At 38.8% G+C, this 23,255-nt stretch overlaps 1 protein-coding gene and 1 long non-coding RNA gene across 6 annotated transcripts; one reads left to right on the top strand and one right to left on the bottom strand.

The window, feature by feature from the left end:
- Window positions 1-707: 707 nt before the first annotated feature.
- On the top strand, window positions 708-23,222 carry LOC124315651. Of its 5 annotated transcripts, XR_006911519.1 has the most exons (9): window positions 708-745; window positions 968-1,385; window positions 1,448-3,017; window positions 3,088-3,165; window positions 3,226-3,280; window positions 7,167-7,261; window positions 7,329-7,589; window positions 7,654-7,851; window positions 7,924-8,038. XR_006911519.1 is itself a non-coding variant. In XM_046781456.1 (8 exons), the coding sequence occupies exons 3-8, from the start codon at window positions 2,673-2,675 to the stop codon at window positions 23,195-23,197; spliced, it is 459 nt and encodes a 152-aa protein (XP_046637412.1). In that variant the 5' UTR covers window positions 708-745; window positions 968-1,385; window positions 1,448-2,672; the 3' UTR covers window positions 23,198-23,222. The 5 variants fall into 5 exon arrangements, 1 of the variants encoding a protein (XP_046637412.1); XR_006911521.1 differs by lacking the exon at window positions 3,226-3,280 and having other exon boundaries at window positions 3,091-3,165; XR_006911518.1 differs by having other exon boundaries at window positions 3,088-3,280.
- On the bottom strand, window positions 4,164-5,010 carry LOC124315809. Its single transcript, XR_006911704.1, has 2 exons — window positions 4,498-5,010; window positions 4,164-4,388 (listed from the first exon to the last, which is right to left on the bottom strand). It is a non-coding gene; the product is annotated as an uncharacterized LOC124315809 (long non-coding RNA).
- Window positions 23,223-23,255: the final 33 nt, after the last annotated feature.

The raw sequence follows: 23,255 nt of genomic DNA, 5'->3' as shown, positions 1-23,255 counted from the left end.
CGCCGACGTCGTAGCCCGACGCGTAGGCAAAATTCACTCGATTGTCGCCTGCATACAATTGGCATTTACTTCAACTAAAACAAATTCTTTTAATGATTGCCGCCTCCCTGCTTTAAAGAACCTCAATTCTGTCAAATTGTTCAGCCATCCACTCTGCTCAGATTTGAACTTTGATTATTTCAAAATTATTTAAAATATGGCGATCTAACGTTATTCACAGCGAGGTATAATGAAAATAATTAGTTTAACGAACATAAAACATTAATAAGGTATTTCACGCACGCACACATTGATAAGAGTAGAACGTTTTCCATCAGAAAAAAAGCCGTGTTTAATTTAGTGTGAAATCAGTTAAACGTCAAATTCTAGACAAATATAATATACCAATAATGCTAGGCTTTAATGAAGGATGTAATAATGCTAATAATAACTTAGGTAAGCACGTTATTAGAAAATATCGAAAAAATGAATTTTAAAAAATTTCGTGGCAATAGACAAGCGTTTATTAAACGTAACGAAAGATGTCAGAGTATGTCGTAGCAAAAGACAAAACTAAAACAATTGCCAAGAAAAGAGAGAGACGCTAGGCTTTCGTGGCAATAGACAATCTGTTGTTTATTGACAAGAAAACTATTTCGTGGCAATAGACTGCGTGGTCCGTCGCGTAACGAAAAAGCAGACGGAAAGTCGTGGCAATAGACTCAACCATCATGAAACATGGAAGAACTATCAGAACAACTCAGCGGTATGTATAAATATTTTTGTTATTTAAACTAGATTAAAGTTATTAAACTATTAGAATTTAAGGCTGCTAATTTATTATTCGTGTTGCTTAAAAATTTCGTAAAATTAATTTGGACAAGAGCATTAGCATTACCCCAAAAGTTTACAAAAAAGTGTACATGATAATTCCCTGTAAAGCTATTTTATGGTATTTTTCAAATTTAACATTTTCACAAGGTCTTAGGGATTCATGAATGGAAGCTGATGGAAGTGTAATAGTCACAGTGCTCACAAGTGTTGTTAAAATTTATCTGGTCTGGCAATGGGAATTTCGTGTTTCAGCCTCATGTAGTTGGATGGTACAATATGTTGGCATTAAACCGGATTCCCTCATCAGAACAAGTCGCTAGGCCTAAATTGTGGTTTGCATTAGATTTCAATCTCTGCATGTTGAAATAATTTTGTGCTACAAGGAAATTTAATTCTGTGAATATTTCTAGAGCTCATCACCATTGTTTACCTCAAATAAAACAGCAAGTTCAGGCTCTTTTTTATTCATCTTTATAGGAACTGCTTACAGAATCCAGCAGTGAAGGCTGAAGAACAAGTGAACTCAAGCATTCAAAGTGTCTGCCACACCCCAACCTAAACGACTGCCGAAGGTACACAAAATATTGCCTGAAATCTACATGTGTATCAATGCTGATAATCTATCCACATCAAGACTAAATATATCACTTTTGAAGACAAATTATGAAATTATGGCCACTGGAAATATACGACGTTGATGCCGGTGACTGTTGGGATCGTCAGCAGGCAGCCAAGGGTTCGCCGGACAGAAAAGTGGAGTTTGATGACTTAAAATCTTTTGACTCGGCTGACCCAAGCCAACACACTTCTGCAACACGAGCCACAATTGTACTGGGTAAGGCAATCTTTGATTGTGTGCATGTTTTCATTAAAAAAAAAAAAAAAACTTTAATTTTCTGTATTGATGAATGAAATTTCTCTTCTCAGCTCGTTGTTGGATCTACAAACAAATAACTGATCAGTTATTGAAGGATAGTGTTTTTAAGGTGGAAATGGATGAAAAATTTATTAATCTTTATTTGTTTTAGCACGATAAAATGCTGCATATCACCATAGCGATGGCACAGGTATGCTTCAACTCTTCAATGGCCGAATTTTAAATTCAATTCTCTGGTTGTGGGAACAGTGAGTGTTGGTGAACTAACCTAATTTGGATAACAATAAGCTTGGGTCGGATCTATAGAGGAACGTGATGATGATGAGACTAATGATAATTTAACTTTTATTTTACAATTGTTACATCGAAACTTTAAAACATCTGACAGGATAAATTTGTCGTTATACACTCATCCACTGATTCGTGAAAATGTGTTTGCGTGAAACACTGCTCAGTTGATTTTGTTTTCTTTCAATTATATTAGTTATAGGACATAGGCACAGGACTAAGTAGTAATTATACATTTTATTATTTGCAATGGTCATAGATTATTTCTTACATTCCATTCAACTCCTAGAACTGATTTGAATCAGAGCGCTACCGACATATTCCACTCGATACGACATCGATAAATACTGTTATCCAGGCCGTTCGTAGCGGCCATAAAGGCTCCTTGGAGAACCCTACGCTTTCGCCGCCACGCGGTTGTAGTTCGCGACGTATGCGTCGAGGAATGTTAATCATTGCGTTTTAGAGGCATACAGTTGTCTACTCCTACTCGTTTCGCCTTGTGAATCACAAGTTATCAAATTCGTCCGGTAGGAAGGATTAGGAGCTTCTACTTAGCGAGTTCCTGTATGCATACTTACTCAACTGTCTATACTCGTTGGGAAATCGTTACTTCAAAGGTTCATCGCCCCGTACTTATTTATAAAATTGCATGCAGACTTTTTATTATCATATGTAGCTTTATAATCGATTGATGTACGTTGGTACTAAGGTAATATTTTTCAGCATTTAAAATTTGGTTTCAACATTAACTGTTGCAAACATTTTCCAAGATTGCAGATTGTAGATACCCCTTGTGCTTTGATTTAAAAAAAAGCTACTGGATCCCACCTATAAGTAGCTCTACTTCAGACTTCCAGATAGTAATTTTACTCCAGGTTATTGTCAATTAATTTCAGCATTTTTTTTTTTTGCATATACCACCTGATAGGTCGGTATTACTTTGACGACTGGGAGCGTGTTCCCAGTGCCTGTTTGCGACCTTCCGGTTGTGTATATTTTCTATTTTAATGGTCGTTTGAAGATTTGCCAGGTTCCAGTAAGTGTTTCGGTGATTTTTTTTTAGTAGATATTTAACCACTGATATTTTTTTTTAAATTGTTGAACAGGAGATCTGCCAGAAGAGAGCCATCGTCTGTCTTTCGGTTTCATCAGTTGTCTTTTCATCAATCCAATCAACAGCGCTGGTGAGTTGTCAGTTACCCTTGCTACCTTCATGGGAAAACTTTACAGCTACTCTCTTTCAGAATTCTAGAATTCAACGAAGAATCTTGGTAGCAATTCAGTCTAAACTGTGACAAAGTACGTTCTTTTTTATCTTACCTGTATTATTAAGCTTTTAACTCTTTAGTGGTCAATTAGATTAGGCAACACTATCTTCGTTGAGAACTTCAGTTAAGTTATTTTACTTATTGACTGATTTTAATACGATCGTCGTCTTTCGCGTTTCGTCCGACAGATGATAGGCCCTTCCATTTGTATCCTCACTTGTCTTCCTCATTTTTAAGTAGCTCAAAATTTCTACAAAGCTGATCTTTTCACAGGATCCGAGAAAGAATTTTGCGTTATTACATCAACAGTTTTCGTTTGATGTGACCTGAATAGTTTCGCACAAGTGACTACCGCAGTCACTCGTAACTAAAGGGGAAATGCCGCTAAAACAAAAGTCGACAGACTTAAATTGACAAGATAATTATGTCAAACTGCCGTGTAGTTCTTATTAAAATTAATCGTTCAAATAGTCAATGGTCATCTAATTGATCTCTTTCGAAAAAATGTTCGTGTGATGTTCACTCTGATCATCAAGGCCCAAATATGTGTCTGTTCTCTTGAGTAAGAGGAAACAAATTACCGCTCATCGGTGTAGACGGAAAGTTTAGATGTCCAATTTTCACTGATCGTTAGGTTGCTGTTCCAACAGAGTGTTAGTACATGTAAGATTTAGTTAGTAGTTTTGTTATTACAATGTATTGTATATTATACACAGACATGGGAATAGTGGGAGGAAGGGACAATCGGACATGTGAAGGGAGTAAGATAGGAACCCGGGGCATTTGGAATCAACAAATAGTTGATAAAACCATTTTACCGGCATTTTACCATGTACCCTTTTGCGATAACGCGATAATTATTCTAAATATACCGTATAATTATGCGATAATGCGACAAGTATCTCATAATTAGGCAAATTTTTCAAAGCCTTTATTTAAATTAAAATCAGTATTATTATACTGTTTTTATTAGTTGAACGTCGATTATCACAATTGCTTCTTCATGATAAAAAAAAACAATCAAGTTGAACTCGAATTATATCACGACCAATAATGATCGTCAACTTCATTAATTTTAGTGCTGATTGTGAGTGCATGGTTGTGCTGGGAGCCCATCAATTATTGAATCAATGAGGGGCCTGTTTTTAATGATACAAAAAACATTGTCAATTTAATTTATGCAACGAAACATGAAACTCAATCATCATATCGTAAAATGAGTTAACTAAAAATGACGCCGAATCGGACCTGTGTAATTGTGATTTTGAATGCCAGCTTTTTTCGTACAAATCCCATAGAAGTAGACGTTTTCCACCGGCATTAGAGGCGTCGTCTGACAAGCAGCTAATAACGGCCGAATAGAATTTCCGGTTATCAAAACCATCACGTCTCCCAATATGTGAGGGGGGTACTCTTTCCACGGCCACTCCTCGACAGCCATTTTCCATTTTTTGTCCGCTGAAAAATTCGCTAAAAGCAAAATCGAAGAGAAATCAATTAATCCAAATTCATTAAGGAAAACAAAACAAAAAAAACGCTGAAAAAATGATCACCTCGAGCAGGCCGACCCAAGCTGGATTTCCCAACTCCGAAAACGCTTTTATTGGAGTTGTGGTGGTGGGAGTGGACAAATTTCGCTAGATTGAGAACGTTGACGTCAACGTTGTCGTCCACTTTGACAACGAAATCAATTTCACCGCATTGGTTGTTCACCCAGTTGAGCACAGCGATCCTTTTCAGAGGCAAATTTCCGTAGATATCAGGAATACCAATCTGAATGATGTCCTCGTAAGTCTTGGCCTCTTCCTCGATGCTACTTTGCGTTTCTTGATCTTCCGTCAGACCCAAAACGAACGCGAAACCTCCAACTACGAGTAGACCTTCTTCGTGCACTTCTTTCAAGTTACTTTTCCACTTTTGTCGAATTAGTTTTCGCTTGTCGGAATTCTCAGCCGTCGATATGACAGCGACGAAAACAGTTCGACTACCGGTGATGACTCGATCCTGACACGGCGGAACGGAGATGGGATATTTGAACGAGAGGACGTCGTTGATAACGGAACCAAATTCGGGAATTAGCGGTTCCACACCGACCAAAGGAACCAATCCCAATCGAGTCACGGTGTAGCGGGTGTAGTTGTCCACTCCAGGGTAGGAAGTGCCACGTAAATGATTGGCCAGGTAATCGAAAAACTCGCGATTCACCGTCACCTCTGTTTCAAGAGCATTTTTTTCGGCTTTGGACATTTCTCTGCGTCGTTCCAGCGGCTCATGAACTTTCTTGTTTAGTTTGTCATTTTTCTCTCGGAGAAATTTGGTAGTTTCTGATATTTCCCTTGATTTGTCAGCTCGGTACTCGTGCGCGTTGGCTTCCAAAACCTGTTTTGCCAGCATTAATGTCTTGATCCGTTCTTCGGTGGCTACTGGCATCAGCTGTGGCTCGCAGCGACCATTGAGCCCTAGTGACATGGTGAAAACCAAATCTATTACAACGACGGCGAAGATGACGACAAGGAGAGACACCAGGGCGACAGGGAAAATGAAGCGAACGAGCGTAGAATAACGAACTGTGCGGGGATAAGTCATTCTCGCTTTGAAATCAGCTGCCAATCTTGCCTACCTATTAAATAACAGGGGGAAACATTTTGTTTATTACTTTAAAGCAAATAGTTAGCGATGCCGAAAATTTGTGTCAAGGGTGTGATTTACCTTGTAGAATATAAATTCAAAAATTAAGGGATGCATTAAATGAATCAGGAAACTATACTGCTGTATGTGTCGAATGAATGTTTACCTTATTGATGCCAAAAATAAAGGTTGTTGAGCTGCTTTCAGATTTTGAGATCGTGATGGTTGGAAATTTGCAACCTAGTTTGACGTGTTGATGGAGCTTGCAACAGTTGAAACAGCTCTCGTCGCCACTTCAATACCTATTAATAGTTTGAAACACAATGTTTTCGGCCAAAGTTGACTCTCCATCAAAGCTCAACGGTTGGTTCTCGCTGTTTTGCCGACATTGTTCCAATAAAGCCTGAAGGGAAATAGTGCAAAACACCGGTTGAGAGTATAGCCTACGCACCCAACTGTAGCCGACCCATTGTAACGCCGCCTCCAAGAAGGGAAATGTTTGCAGCAGTGTAACAGAGGTGTGTATATCTGAGGAGAGAAGATGCTGATTACAAGTTGATAATCAATCAGCTTCGAGTGGGGAATTTCCTTTTAGTTTTCAGCATTTCTGACCTCTACGGCACTTGCAGACATAATGCGGATTGGACTTGTAGCCTATCTATAATATGAAGGGCGCTATCTATAAATATAATGAAGGGAACTGGATTCAAGGGCAAGGTAGTTCCTCCCGACAGGCTGTAGGTATTTACCATTGGATATTATATATCAATTTTGAATTTTCGTTGACTTTATCGGAAAACCTACAACAACATTATTCATTTTATCTTTGTAGTGACTATAGCCGGTGGTACGGAATGGAATAGATAGCGCGGATTCACTTACGGCTATATTCTAGCTGTGATTAAAACCTAATCAAAAACCAATCGACCACTCTTTTTTTTTATTGTAATTATTTTACAGTACGTATAAGAAAACGCCCTTTGGGTAGCATGACGAGAGTAGCATTTGGCCAAAGGGGATGTGAAACATACAATGTTTTCAATAGATCTGAGGCTCGGGATTTTTCGTTCATTTTAGACTTGAGGGAAAAATGCAAACGAGGTTTTAATATCCGTCGTCCACTTGACAAGCAAAGCGGGGATTTCCCTGGCAAGCGAATAATTTGGCTAAGGCTTTAGCTTTAGTTACATTTTTATTCATATTACATCAGGCGAATCATGAAGTGCAACGAAACATAAATCAATAAATCATATCAATAACATATCAATAAATCATCTTCCCATATCCAGCGAATTATCCGCCAGCAGTCCCGTCCGTTCCTTTGGGAGTCGCGGTCGCAGCAAAAAAATTTCGACACTCTGTCCACTCGTTTCACCACTCTCAGGTATAATCTTATGTCTCATCTTAAAACGATTCAACGGAACGATTAATTTTTATTATATTCGTTATAGTCAGCTGGATGGATTTGTCTTTAATTATTCAGGTACTGCTGGAAGACTCTCATCAGGACGCCTTCCTTATTAAGATGAAGAGTGCTGGATTGATTGAAGGCGAATCATTGAGAACGAAGGACTGCCAATCTCGGAACAAAGTGGCTATTATCCTGCCCTTCCGGAATCGCAGTCAACATTTGACAGTTTTCCTGCACTTCATGCATCCGTTCCTTCAGCGACAGCAACTCGACTACACCATTTTCGTTGTCGAGCAGACCGGTACCTGTTGGTAATCAATTCATTATGTCATAATTGTAATCAATTGATCCACAATTACCAACAGATGGATTACCTTTTAACCGCGGCATGCTGTTAAATGTCGGTTTCGTTGAGGCCCAGCGTTCTGACACGTTCCAATGTTTCATCTTTCACGATGTGGATATCTTGCCGGAAGACGCCGGAAGATGACAGCAATATTTATTCGTGTCCGGATATCGGCAGACCACGTCACATGTCTTTCGTTATCGATATTCATCACCAAGTAGGCCTAATCACTTTAGAATTAAATCTGTTGTAAAACTAAATGTTTGATGTACCTATTTTATCCCAACAGGCCAGTGTCGTTAATGTTCCTTTTCGGGGGTGGAGTCATTGCTATTTCGGCCGATTTCGTCCGTGCCAATGGTTACTCGAACGCCTTTTGGGGACTGGGATTGGATGACGACGACTTTTATCATTCCGGCCGAGCATTTGCGATACAGAACACTCTATCACGATCCATCGGTTGATGTCAATCCAGATCGACAGAAGCTTTTCGATGATGGTTACCTTCGTTTCGAATCAGATGGCCTTATTAATCTGAAATACCGTCCCAACGACTTACAATTGAAACCCCTGTACACTCACAGCGTCGTTGAACTAACGGAAGATATAATCTGGACTTAATTATTTCTCATACTTTGAATTAAAATCACGTAAGAATTTTCTTAATGAATTAAGAATGAGATAAAATGTCTGGGAGACGTGTTGGAAAGTGTTCAACATTGCGTCTGATGTAATATAGTGCGAAATTTCCCCTACCCTCATGTGCTACACTCATCGACAAAGTGTATAATAACTTCTGTTGCAAAAAATGTCTGATGCCATGCCAACGTTGAACCGTTCAGGCGAATTTCCAGATCAACTCTGCAATTTTGTTATTTTTTTTTAAATTAACAAACTAAAAAAAAAATAAATTTATTCGCATTTTTAATTGAAATTGATGTGGTAAATAGTTTCTGAACCAAAATCGTCTTCAGCATGTTTGAGCGGTTCAAACCCTTAAAACGACAAATAATTTTTATGTCAATATTTTCATTATAATAACAGTTGTCGGAAAGAGACAAACTATTAATCATGGAAAATATTGACAAGACTGGAACAAGGTTGACTTTAAAGGCAAAGTGTTCCCTTTGTTATCCAACAATGGTTCCAAGACCTGCTGGTTCTTAGTTAAGCAATTATTTTAGCAGTTTTTCATTAATTACAGGAGAACTAATTAAGTAAATGAAATTATTTTTGTTCTGGTCGCACCACATATTTTTTGTGTAATTTTAAAGACCAAAAAGTCCGAAATCTGTCGTGAAACACCCGAGCTATGGAGCGTTACAAACACACAGACAAAGTGACACGGTTTTTGTTTTTCTGCGTATGCGATTATTAGCTTCGCCCTTCGGGCTCGCAATAAATTTTAGCATAGTTTTATTAACGTAGTTTGTTACTTAATCGACTGTTAAGAAAGGGCATAGCATAACACACATTAGTAAGGTTTTATCTTAACGTGCATATAAAAGTTCTTCATCTACTTTTATGGGGTGATTTACGCCTTTACAGTTGGATTTTTATATAGGATATAAGGGGACCATTTTAAAATACATATTTATTTAAACTAATAACTGTCATACACATTAACAGTTCTAGCACATTTTTTTATTTACGTACAGAATTGCGTAGCGTGTTTACTAATAAATAAACTTAGGAATAAGTAAAATATAACAATAAAAATAAGTTTATGTTTTCATTTATGATGTTTATTTAAGAAAAATAAGTTCTTAACGGAGAAATAATGCTGCTGGTAAAAGAAGAAAAGTAAAAAGATGTATATTGAATCGAAGATACGTTAAGTTGCGTCTACACTAGCAGTTTTTATAGACATACGAGACATACAGACACACAGATTGTCAGTCGCCTTTCAATTGCTGAAACCGAATTACGACCGTAACTTGTCTGTAAAACGGCTAGTGTAGACGCAGCATGAGATAGATATTAATACACAAGCTTTCATCTTTTTCGGATGAGAACTGTACGTACACCAAACATACTTCCGGTACATTCAGTGAATGTACTTGATGTATGTCCATTGTATATGTTTTTCATATACTGTTGGGATCAAAGAATTTCTTTATTTTTTATCCATTTATGTACATACTGGTAGCGTACCCTGAACATCCACATGGGATGAGGGACGCCAATATCCCGTTGTACATACCTGAGATATCGCTTGGATAGCGCGTCTTAGTAGGGACCGGACTGAATCTTGGCCCACCTGACTGAATTTCGGCCAAGTCGGATCTCGGCCCACGGCCCACTTGGATCTCGGCCACCTGACTGAATTTCGGCCCTCTCGGATTTCGGCCCACTCGGATTTCGGCCCAATTGGATTTCGACCCAATTTGATTTCGGTCCACTCGGAGTTCGGCCCACTCGGAGTTCGGCCCACCCGGTTTCGGCCCAAAGAGGCGGAGCCTAAGCCGTGCGGACCTTTATAAGCGCCCTCTGGTAAGCCCAGAGCAACCATTCTTCACTGAGAGCTGCAACGAGACGGATGTCTGCTGAGTCTCAGCCCACCTAGATTTCGGCCCACTCGGAGTTCGGCCCACCTGGATTTCGGCTCACTCGGTTCTTATAAGAGCCAAGCAAAAAAGAGAAAGGCAACTCGCAATGCCAAAAAGGCAACTGGCCTGACCAAAAAGGCAATTGCCTTTTTGGACTCACCTTTATCAGATTTTCTGAGCCCCGGTCAAATCCGGGGAAGTTTGGTCTAGCGTAAAGTCGGACTCTTTTGCTATTCGCTTTTCTGTAGCTTAAAAGCACGAATAGCCCATAATAGATTTTTTCGTGGGAAATCTGCCCAGTCAGTAGATTCCCTACCTTACTTGAAGATTTCGTCATCACGGCGATGCTAAAGACATCTTGTGGTGATGCAAATCTGGTTGTTGCGCCATCAAAGATTGTGTTATCACGGCGACGCTATAAACATCTGGTGGTGATTTGTTTGGGCATGTTTGGGCAGTGACTCGACTGACCAATCACAGCGTGTTCGCATTGTAATAAGCTCCTCCCCCAAATGTCCGTGACAGACACAGGCTCCTCCCCCAAAAATGTTCGTGACAGACACAGGCTCCTCCCCCAAAAGCTTGTTCTTTTATTATACATGGATTAATTCTTAGGGCAAAGAAAGAAACTTCTAATTTTAAGATTGCTATTGGTTGCAATCATTGTTGAATTAAAGAGCTTGCTCACAATATATTAAGCCAACAACTTATCGAGTGTTCATCTAGCACCATTGAATTTCGGTAATGGGACTTAAAATCATTTTTCGTTTTTAGCCGCCATTATGGATTTCCATTGCGCGGCTTTTCAAGAAAGAACTTGAGATTAGGGCGGTTAGGGATGGGAGAGAAACGAAGAGAGAAAACAAATTTTGGGTCTCTTCCTTTCGCTAAAAGAGTGAAAAACTCGAAAAAACCTAATTTTCATACTTGTAAAGGAGGCTTACAAATCCATTTTTTCCTAAACAGGATATACATACGGGCACAAAAGGTGTACAAAGACGAATTTGTACACCAGCTACAATTATGTAGCCCGAAAAAGTACGAGAGTGTATCCATAATATCATACTATTAATTCATATCTCATTGGATAAAATGTAAAATCAATAAAAAATTTTGTCAATCCAATGTCGAAAATGTGACTTAGCCTACATGGCAAAATGACATTGAAGTCTCAAATCAACATTAAAATCAAATCAAACGATACCTGGGGGAATGCTATGGCCTATGTAATCCAATGCGGGTATTATAACAAAGAACTTTCATAGAACATCTTGCCGGTATACTGGGTATACTTATTATATACATTGCCCATGAGCACAAAAAGGCACCTTTAGGCGGTCATAGCAAACATGTGTAAAGGTGTGGTTGATGCCCACCGCTTGTACACTTTCACTTGGAATATCACTCAACAATTGAATAGTTAAAAGTGAGGAAGCGATTTTTGCGGTGCTCACTCTCAATCGACAGTATTCATATAACCCCGCTGTTCTCTAAAATATGAGATGGTCTACGTTTGCGAAACGTCGACCCGTCGCATTGATAACGGTGTTAAGTGTGGGCTGCGCGCTATTCTTTTTTCGCTACCTGAACATCAGTAATTACATCAGTCAGTCCTTTCAAGCATCAATTTGTGATATAGGTATTTCTCACATTCATTATTATTTGGTTAGAATAACTATATTTAAAATAAAATTTATTCACTCACATGAAGACTACATAAATTCGGCGAAATCGGCGTTGGAACAGGACGATCCGTGCATTTTAAGGATAATTCGTGAAAAATTTTTGTTTCCACCGTCTCAAAAGAAACTTCACCTGTACGATCCACAGAATCGTAATCCTTCTCAGGGCCAAACTGATGTTATCTTGGATGTTCTGAAAGACCAAGTAATAAAGCCTGTATACAGATACAACAACGAATAACTTTAAAAGCCTTTGCTTGAAAGGTAAATTTTCAAATGCTTATTGAATCACTAAATATCGTTCAAATAGAAAAAGGGTTTCTTTGTCGAATGCGGAGCATTGGACGGTGAAAATCTGTCCAATACTTTGTACATGGAGCTTGATTTGGAATGGCAAGGAGTTTTAATCGAAGGCGATCCCAAAAATTTCAAGAAAGTATTGGGAAAAAACCGCCGAGTTTGGACTGTTCCGGCTTGTCTCAGTACTTCGCCCTTTCCAAAGTATATGAATTATTCCTTATAATTGGAAATACTTTTATAAATGTTTCGAAAAGGTTTGAATAATTTTTTATATCAATGCGCAATTTGTATGAAGGACGGTAGTGTTCAATCAAGCGTTCAACTTGGGCCGCATTTCGCAGAATGAAACAATCGACGAGAAACGGGAAGAAAGCGTCCGCGTTCAATGTTTCCCTTTTTTCTCCATTCTTTCGGCTCTCGATCAGACGCAAATCGATTATTTCAGTTTGGACATTGAAGGAGACGAGTTTACCGTACTGAAAACCATCCCATGGGATCGAGTTGATATCAAGGTACAAAATTTTGTCTGACCCATTCCAAATTTATTTCAAATGCCGATAATTATTCTTTATTCCCTAACTTCTTTTCTGCGTGCGTCGCTGTCAATATTATAGACTTTGTCCGTGGAAATCGCCCATGTCCAAGAGGATAGAAAAACAATCAGAGCTTACATGGAGCAGAAGGGATACGAAATTGTCGCACCATACCCTGAGGAAGGGGACTTGGTGGGAAATGACTTCATTTTCAAGAAGCGTCAGTAGTGAAGCATAGAAAAATTTTGCTTTTTCGAAAGAGCAACTTATATTCCAATGGGGGAGAGTGGGGCTAAAAGGCCTGGGGGCTGGTCGCTCTTTTCTAATTATTTAGCTCTGTATTTAATTTAAAAAATTGATTTTTTAACCTGGTGTGCATCATTATCATGCGCGCTAATATTATAAATTTCAAGAATACATGACTAGCTGTTCTGAATATAAAAAATAAAAACACTTTTTGACTTTTCTGATGTAAGATTTTTCAAAAGGCTGTTTCAAATAATTTCTTTTAGAATAATGAAAAAAATATTAAAAAATTCTAGTAAAATAGAGAATTTTATCCTCTATCGACTACAGTCACGCGTGTTAATTTCTTGTGCAGGCAAATTGCTCTATATGTTTTTATATTAAATTGACGGAAAGTATACTAAAAAGCACACCTTTCCCCCTTTTTAGATTTCTTTTGTGCTTTTCTATTCTCTTCTTCCCTTCCTTTCTCTCTTTCAACTTTCCCATCAGAACAAACAAAATTAGAGGAACAGCGAGCTTCCTCAGCCATACCTTCCGTCAATTTAAAATAAAAACATGTAGAGCAATTTGCCTGCTCAAGAAATTAACACGCGTGACTGTATATGTAAAGGCGTAGACAGAAAAATAAATCAAAATTGAGGTTTCAAATCAACCTCGGCTGTTCTCCCATTACAATTACAGGGAAAGGCAACTAGCCCCATGTAGGGGGGCATGTTGTGTCATTTTTTATTTCAGATAATAACTTTAATAACGCTGGAATTGTAACTAATAAAATTTAAAAAAATACGTTCAAGATAAAAGCTTGTTTGCTCTTTTTTAAGACCAAAAGATATAAAAAGGTATTGATGGAGGGAAATGGGAGAGAAAATTTAAAAAATGGTGCCAACCCTTAGCCTACTACTCTCCCTAAGCCCAACAAGTTTTCTTGTACTATTTTCAATTGTTCGTGAACAAGATGCTTATGATAGCTAATGCTGACTTTTTATCGGCACTGTTTTACTTAAATCATTCTTTATGATGTATAAAAATGTTTCAGTTGTTTCTTGTGATGTGTCTAAAAAAGTTAATAAATTCATTACATTCAAAGACAAACATAACCTTCATAGGTTCATGTAACATACTATGATCAAATTTGCATAACATGGTCGATTTTGAATTTTTCTCATTTTAATTTGATGATGAACACTCGTCAAAACTATTTTTGATCTTCCTTTTTGCGCCCTTGTAGCCGGAATGCTATGCTGTGCAATAATTAGATCAAGCCAAATTATCGGATTTTTTATATCTCATCGTCAGTCCATCGTGAATATCCTCAGGACTGAATGAAATGTATAATTTACAAACACAGACCAATTTTGATGATGATGATAACGATCAATCAGCTTCTCTTCAAGGCACACCGATATTTATAAATCGATGCTGCCCAGCGCATTGAATCCCATGCGCACGTAGTTGAAACTGAGTTTATGCCTTCAGGTTACAAGCCTTGTACAGTACCTACCAGAAGTTTGGAAACGCGCGAGAGAAGCGGAGAGAAGCTTATGTAAAAAGCTGATTTTTGCCGCGTTCCCAAAAAATCGGGTTTTTGACGGAGGGTGTTGAAATTTTTTTTAGGAAGTAGCCATAATGGTTGGCTACTTCCTGAATTTTTTTCAGATTTTTATATCTAAGGGGAAGGCAGCTACAAATGGATCTAAAAGTTTGGAAACACGCTGTAGAAGCGTATAAAAAAGTGGCTACTTTGCCGCTCTCTAATTAAGGAAAAAATAACCCTACAAAGACGCCAAAAAAGCAAAATAAAGAGCTTTGTTAGTTCTATGACAAGTGTCATTTTCAAATTTTTTGAGTTTTATTTAATATAATGAATTTTAAATTGAAAATAAGATTTGTCATTTTTGCCCATTTCTCCCCTTCTATCCCACCCCGCGGTGTTGTCGCGATTTCTCCTTTGTTTCATTTTCGTAGGAAGGGTAAATATCGCCTACTAGAGCAAAGGCGAAAATTTCCCACCTCCGAAAACTTTTATAAACACAGTTGGAATCAGCGAAAAAAACTGCATTTTTTCGATGTTCTCCATTAATTATCTCCTGAACAAACCCCACCCGACTAGCTTTAACACGGCGAGATAGGTGAAGAGTCCCGTCCTTTAGTTACAGTAGTCCATGCTCCACCTCATCATGCTGTTTTGGCAGAACTAACAAAACTAAGAATGCAAGTGGGATGAATGGATGATTACTGGAGCTGAAAAAGAAGAGTATACCCTGTTTCAAATTAGTGAAATGCTAGAACTAATACAATTTATCATTGCCAATGTCCTTTGTGCAGATTTGAGGGTCGCCCATTTGCTGCAAATTGAGCTAGCCATCTTCATAACAGCAATATGCAAGTGTAGCCTTTGTTGCTTGTATATTATCTTGACACCAGCACCAATCTCAGTGCCATCACTTGGGTAATAATTTTCGTGTCTTTATTTATTCCTATGGCCTTCTAGAATATATTAGATATTAGAATTGTGCATGAGTTTGCATCAACATGCCGTACATTACATGAGAACCTGAAATTATTCTGTTTATTATCAATTAACTAAGGTTTACCTGGTTTACCCACTGTCTCTTTTTTTTAAATTTCCCTGACTTGTTATTGTTTCTATCAATATTTTTCGTAACCCATTTTGTATTTTTCAATTCAGATAAACAGCATCCAGTTGGAGAAACTACCGATATCGGTCGAGTCACTTGGGATCCTCCGAAAAGGCTCTTAGCCTTCCAAAGATAACGATAGTAGAGGCAGGAGGTACTAGGGAAGGTTGCGGGAATTTCAGTAGATATAACTTCTGCATGTGTGTTTTTTTACTTTAGACTTCTCCAAAGAAGTGATACAGGAGGTCTTCAGGACTGCTGATCTATTTTCAAAAAATTTAAGAAAGCGAGGCGGATCACAATGACCTAGCTTTAGAATATTTCCAGATACATTAAAACAAGTTAGCAGTTGAAATCAGGTTTACATAATACAAAAAGAAATATAATAAGCAAATTTACAAATTGTTAAAATGAGAGTTGAAAAATGCATCGTGCCATTTATACGTAACGCAAAAAAGCTACAGTGTTGGCAAGAATAAAACGACTGCACATTTTTCTTCCCACACTTTAACTCAATTTTAATTTGCCGAAAAATCTCTATTGAATTAGTTTCAGTCATAATGGCTGCAATGTTACACACCCTTAAAAAATTTCTATCTCGTTAACCAGTTAATATATCAATGTGTCAATAAAGAGTAAATTACTCGTGTGTCAAGCATGAGTACATAACTAAACAACTTACACATCCAACGTAAATAATGAAAAATATTAATAGACCTTTTTCCATTTGGTTCGGGTAAGTAGAGCGAAAAGTCGTGCGGCTAGTCGACTAGTGCGCACCATGGCGGGGGATAGCCGAAACTTGCTGCAGACTTTGCTTGATCCGGTCAATACCCCACGTAAGGCCATGTACTGTAACCTGTCAGGCTGTCAGCAGTCAAAAACATAACTGTTATTCTACCTAAACGATTACAAATGTAATATGAAATAACCTGAAACAAAATGATCAGAGCAAACAAATAGTTTGTATTTATTATAATTGCTTTTTGACAACTTCAACCACTCGGCTCTTCTTCTTTCAATGAGTTCTTTCTCAATTGAATTACTGTTAATGTTGCATTCTGGCACTTTGAAAAAACTTCGGCGATCTCTTTTTTTTTCATAAGTTGAACATATCAAACAAAAAGCTGTTACCATTTTAAACACTTAAGAAATAAAACAGGTTTCACTTTTGCTGCTGACAGCCTGACAGGTTACAGTACCTGGCCTTACCTGGGGTATTGACCGGATCAAGCAAAGTCTGCAGCAAGTTTCGGCTATCCCCCGCCATGGTGCGCACTAGTCGACTAGCCGCACGACTTTTCGCTCTACTTACCCGAACCAAATGGAAAAAGGTCTATAGCTCAAAATATGTTTAATTCTATAGAACAACAACGGTGTAGTGGTTAGCAAGCTTGATTGCGATGCGAAAATACGCAAATATTTAGCAAAATTTAAGAAAATTTAGAAAAACTAAGGAAATTAAATAAAACTCAATTAAAAGTTAATTTTAAGTTTCAACAAGTTTCTCTACCGAAACTAAATCAACAATTTTTGTCAAGAGTACGGAAATGTAAAAACGCGAAAAAATACGCAAATTACGCAAAAAAAGTGCAAATTAAGCAAAAATACGCAAAAATAAGCAAATTCTGCTAAAAATAGCAAATTAAGCAAAATATTCGCAAAAAAACGCAAATTTAGGAGTGAAAACATTTACGCAAATTAAGCAAAAATTACGCAAAATTTAAGCAAATTACGCAAATTTTAAGCAACAGATTTTTGCTTCGTACTACACCCAAAGCCCCAGTGGTGAACCCCTCGATACTGCCCATCGTTTTACGGCAACAGAGTAACAGACAACACAGGCGTAAATATGTAGGATATCGAAAAAAAAATTATTTTATTATCACGACTATAATAATGGAGTTCTAAATAAAACTAGACTGTCTTCGTGTGATGTCAACTCCATTAGTTTCAGTGTTGATGGTGACACAGCTGTTCATCTTGCGATAGAAAATTTAGACTGTTATTTGGCGAAAAAACCCATGTTTCTAGTCCAGTCCAGCATACGCGCTATGCAGTCTACATGCGAAGCCTGCATGGTTGTCATGGGAGCACATCAGTTATTGAATCAATGAGGGTCCTGTTTTCAATGATACAAAAGACATCGTCAATTTAACTTAGGAAGCAACCAAGCATGCATGAAGCGGCACAATCAACATATCATCGTAATACGAGTTAACTGGTGAAAACGTAAAAACAATTCCGAATCGGACCTGTATAATTGAGACTTTCAATGCCAGCTTTTTTCCCACAAATCCCATAGAAGTAGACGTTTTCCACCGGCATTAGAGGCGTCGTCTGACAAGCAGCTAATAACGGCCGAATAGAATTTCCCGTCATCAAAACCAGCATGTCTCCCAATATGTGAGGGGGATACTGTTTCCACGGCCATTCCTCAACAGACATTTTCCATTTTTCGTCCGCTGAAACCTTCGCTAAAAGCAAAAAAACGAAGAGAAATCAATTAATCCGAATTCGTCAAAGAAAGAAAAGAAAAGCTGCAGAAATTCCTACCTCCATCAGGCCGACCTAAGCTGGGTTTCCCAACTCCGAAAACGCTTTTATTGGAGTTGTGGTGGTGGGAGTGAACAAATTGCGCTAGATTGAGAACGTGACGTCAACGTTGTCGTCTACTTTGACAACGAAATCAATTTCACCGCATTGGTTGTTCACCCAGTTGAGCACAACGATTCTTTTCAGAGGCAAATTTCCGTAGATATCAGGAATGCCAATCTGAATGATGTTCTCGTTAGTCCTGGCCTCTTCCTCGATGCTACTTTGCGTATTTTGATTTTCCGTCAGACCAAAAACGAAGGCGAAACATCCAACAACGAGGAAACCTTCTTTGTGCACTTCTTTCAAGTTACTTTTCCACTTTTGGCGAATTAGTTTTCGCTTGTCGTAATTCTCAGCCGTCGATATGACAGCGACGAAAATAGTTCGACCACCGTTGATGACGTGATCCTGGCAGCACGGCGGAACGGAGATGGGATATTGAAAGGAGAGGACGTCGTTGATGACGGAACCGAATTCGGGAATGAGCGGCTCCACATCAACTAAAGGAGCCAATCCCAATCGAGCCAAAGGTGTAGCGGGTGTAGTCGTCCACTCCGGTATAGGGGGTGTCGCGCAAACTGGCCACCAGGTAATAAAAAAACTCGCGATTCACTGTCAGCTCCTTTTCAAGAGTATTTTTTTCTGCTCTTGACAATTCTTTGCGACTTTTCAGTTCATAGATTTTCTTGTTTAGTTTGTCATTTTCCTCTCGGAGAAATTTGGTAGTTTCTGAAGTTTCTCTCGATTTATCAGCTCGGCACTCGTGCACGTTGGACAGCATCAATTTCTTGATCCGTTCATCGGTTGCTGGCAGCTGTGGCTCGCAGTAAGTGACTTGTGCAATAAGAAGTTTGACTTGAATCGATTCTTTATCATGTGATGACTATTGCTATAATAGGCCTATTTGTTTCAAGTTTTATCAATAAAGCTGATTGTCTTGCACCTTTTTTTAATAGGACTGCATCTACGTAGCCTATATTCATCGCCTATATCAGTGAAAAGTCGTTTAAATGTTATACCTTCATCACGGTATATTATAATTTTCATTGTAATTTCTAGGTTTGGATTATTTTTCAAACACAACGCTTCATGTGAAATGATCAATAAATGAATGTATTATATACAGTCTTTAAAATATTTCGGTGGCAATAGAAAATACAAGAGGACAGTGATCTCGAACCAGCCGTTTGTAAGGATGTTTCGCCTTCTTGTAGATGGGTTCATCTTTGTTCATCCTGTTCCAAAGGTGAACACCCACCACGTCCTCCGTCAGCCAGCTGATGGGCTTTTCTTCCGTTTCGTTGGTCAATGGCTCATCGAATAATTTCTGCATCTCGAAGTGGTGAACCGGATGAAACGACGGTGCCGGAAGAACATTAAATCCAGGGCAGCTGACATATTCCAGCGACTTACGGTCCTTGGAGTGGCACCACTTTTTCAAGACGCGAAAAATCAAATTAGGTCCGTTGTGACCCCACAAGTCTGGCCTGTTAATAAGAATATAATTAATCATTCGGAAGGAACCGCATCGTTAACGTGACAGTAAAAAGAAGCTCGTGACCTAAATTTACTATCGATTATGTAATCAAGCAGATGGTGAATTTATATAATAGCTGATTGCCTGAAGTTGGTGACAAAGTCGTCGATGGCCAGTTCGATGAACGGATGTTTTGCGTCCGCATGGATCACGTTGTTGTTGACAATTTCGCGGTCGACGGCGGCCACGAAATTACGATAAGACGTGACGGGGCGCACAGAAATGACGTCAAGATCGAAATAATAGCCACCGAATTTGTACACCGTCAGCAGTCGCAGCGCGTCGCTCAGATTTATGACGTGATACGGCCCAATGCGCCAATTCGTGCATTGATACCAATGCTCCATCAGTGTTCCTGCCATGTATTCATCGACGTTGATGCTCATCAGTTGGACGTTGGCGTAGTTCTCCACGAGCTTCTGCACGGTATCCAGACTGGTGTTGATTTCCACATCGGTAAAAAAGACGTTGATGGTCAAATTTGGGTTATGCAAGGCGAGTGATTCAACGGCGTAAGCCTGGCGATAGCTCAGCGCACCGTTGCCCGACGATTCTATGAAAAAGGCTTGATGGCTAAGAGGAGATTTCCCGGGGTCAATTTTGAGATACGGCTCTGTGCACGGCAAAGTGCAATTGGCTCGGCCGCAAATATCCTTTGCCTGCTGATTGGGGAGCTGCTGACAGCAGGTTGCTCGATCAACCTTCGGAGTGTCATGCGGATTTGTCTATAAATGCAGACAAATTCATTCGTTATACATAATTTGTATTGATCGTGACGAGGTTAATAGTAAAGTCTTAAATAATTTTACACTCTCGTCCTTTTTCAGGCTACATATTGTAGCTGGTGTACAAATTCGTCTTTGTACACCTATTGTACCCGTATGTATACCCTGTAAAGGAAAAAACGTTTTGTACGCCTCCTTTACAAGTATGCAAATTAGGTTTTTTCGAGTTTTTCACTCTTTTAGCGAAAGGAAGAGACACAAAAACCTTTTTTCTCTCTTCGTTTCTCTCCCATCCCTAAACCGCCTTAACCGCTTTAGTCTCAAGTTCTTTCTTGAAAAGCTGCACGATGGAAATCCATAATGGCGGCTAAAAACAAAAAAAAATTTCTAAGCATCACCGAAATTCAATGGGGCTAGATGAACACTCGATAAGTTGTTGGCTTAATATATTGTTAGCTAGCTCTTTAATTCAACAATGATTGCAATCAATAGCAATCTTGAAATTATAAGTTTCTTTCTCTGCCCTAAGAATTAAACAGCACTGTAAGCTTCCTAGCTACAGTAAATTAGTTGGTGGCACAGCAGATAAATACTGGCTTGTAAATCTGAGGTTCCGGGTTCGACTCCCGAAAAAACAAATATGTATATGGCAGTCTTTGAAAGAGTCTAAGAAAGCTACGAATTACGGAATGTGAAGGAGGTAAATATAAAATGATGAGATTAAATGCAAGTTAAAATAATAGAGATAAAATATAGTGAAGCAAAAAAATTTTCCTTTCATTCTTGAAAGTGGGGGATTGGTGAGAAAAACGGTGGTCGCGCGAATTGACAAAACAAAGACGATAGGCCTATGACCTCGTGCCAGGGTATACAAAGTGTGTACAAAAGTAATATGTACACCTTTTACACACCCGGGTGTACAAGCTTGTACCCATTTCCATTTAACACCAAGTATGTACACCCTTTGTACGCCCAAAAAGAACGAGAGTGTACAACGAAGGCCAATTGAAAATGCGAATTGGAAAATGTCTGAACAGACTTACTTGCAGGTGAATATTATTTTTCCACTGGATTAAAATGATGAGACAAGTGCTGATAATCAGACAGAGGAACTTTGCAAATCGGTGGCCGAAAATAAGTCGGCAACTTAATAAAGGGCGAGAATGACAATTGATTTTCCAGCTGCGGCATATGGCACTTAAAATTCGAGACACTGCTGTTCTGTTCCTTGAAGAACTCATAACAATAACGTTAAACTTCCGTGAAGGGTAGGCCTATATTATCTATTTAGAAGGTATAACGAAAAAGGTGGAACGTTCCACCAGCAGTATGTCAGTGAAACTATATATTCAAACACGGAATGTGTAATAAAAATGAAACAAAAGTGTTAAACGTGTAAAAAAAACTTCGATTCTTTTTTACCTTATTGATGCCAAAAATAAAGGTTGTTGTGCTGCTTTCAGATTTTGAGATCGAGATGGTTGGAAATTTGCAGCCTAGTTTGACGTGTTGAAGGAGCTTGCAACAGTGAAACAGCTCTCGTGGCCACTTCAATGCCTATTAATAGTTTGAATCATAATGTTTTCGGCCAAAGTTGACTCTCCATCAAAGCTCAACGGTTGGTTCTCGCTGTTTTGCCGACATTGTTCCAAGCTTGAAGGGAAATAGTGCAAAACACCGGTTGAGAGTATAGCCTACGCACCCAACTGTAGCCGACCCATTGTAACGCCCTCTCTAAGAAGGGAAATGTTAGCAGCAGTGTAACAGAGGTGTGTATATCTGAGGAGAGAAGATGCTGATTACAAGCTTCGAGTGGGGAATTCCCTTTTAGTTTTCAGCATTTCTGACCTCTACGGCACTTGCAGGCATAATGCGGATTGGACTTGTAGCCTATCTATAATATGAAGGGCGCTATCTATAAATATAATGAAGGGAACTGGATTCAAGGGCAAGGTAGTTCCTCCCGAAAGGCTGTATTTACCATTGATGGATATTATATATCAATTTTGAATTTTCGTTGGCTTTATCGGAAAACCTACAATAACATTATTCATTTTATCTTTGTTAGTGACTAGCCGGTGGTACGGGAACGGAATAGATAGCGCGGATTCACTTTCGGCTATATTCTAGCTGTGATTAAAACCTAATCAAAAACCAATCGACCACTTTTTTTTATTGTAATTATTTTACAGTACGTATAAGAAAACGCCCTTTGGGTAGCATGACGAGAGTAGCATTTGGCCAAAGGGGATGTGAAACATGCAATTTTTTCAATAGATCTGCGGCTCGGGATTTTTCGTTCATTTTAGACTCGAGGGAAAAATGCAAACGAGGTTTTATTATCCGTCGTCCACTTGACAAGCAAAGCGGGGATTTCCCTGGCAAGCGAACAATTTTGCTAAGGCTTTAGCTATTTACATTTTTATTCATATTACATCAGGCGAATCATGAAGTGCAACGAAACATAAATCAATAAATCATATCAATAACATATCAATAAATCATCTTCCCATATCCAGCGAATTATCCGCCAGCAGTCCCATCCGTTCCTTTGGGAGTCGCGGTCGCAGCAAAAAATGTTCGACACTCTGTCCAATCGTTTCACCACTCTCAGGTATAATCTTATGTCTCATCTTAAAACGATTCAACGGAGCGATTAATTTTTATTATATTCGTTATAGTCGGCTGGATGGATTTGTCTTTAATTATTCAGGTACTGCTGGAAGACTCTCATCAGGACGCCTTCCATAACAAGATGAAGAGTGCTGGATTGATTGAAGGCCGAAGGACTGCCAATCTCGGAACAAAG

Source organism: Daphnia pulicaria, chromosome 11 (assembly GCF_021234035.1).
Source record: "Daphnia pulicaria isolate SC F1-1A chromosome 11, SC_F0-13Bv2, whole genome shotgun sequence".
Classification (NCBI taxonomy): Eukaryota; Metazoa; Arthropoda; class Branchiopoda; order Diplostraca; family Daphniidae; genus Daphnia; species Daphnia pulicaria.
Note: the sequence above shows the minus strand (reverse complement) of the source record. Positions and strands in the feature narration are given on the sequence as shown.

Bases quoted from the DNA above. Each gene is read 5' to 3' on its own strand.
- LOC124315651 (XM_046781456.1), top strand. The intron at 3,018-3,087 runs GTAAGTGTTTCG...ATTGTTGAACAG, and splicing joins TGAAGATTTGCCAGGTTCCA to GAGATCTGCCAGAAGAGAGC. The intron at 23,061-23,127 runs GTATAATCTTAT...TATTCGTTATAG, and splicing joins AATCGTTTCACCACTCTCAG to TCGGCTGGATGGATTTGTCT.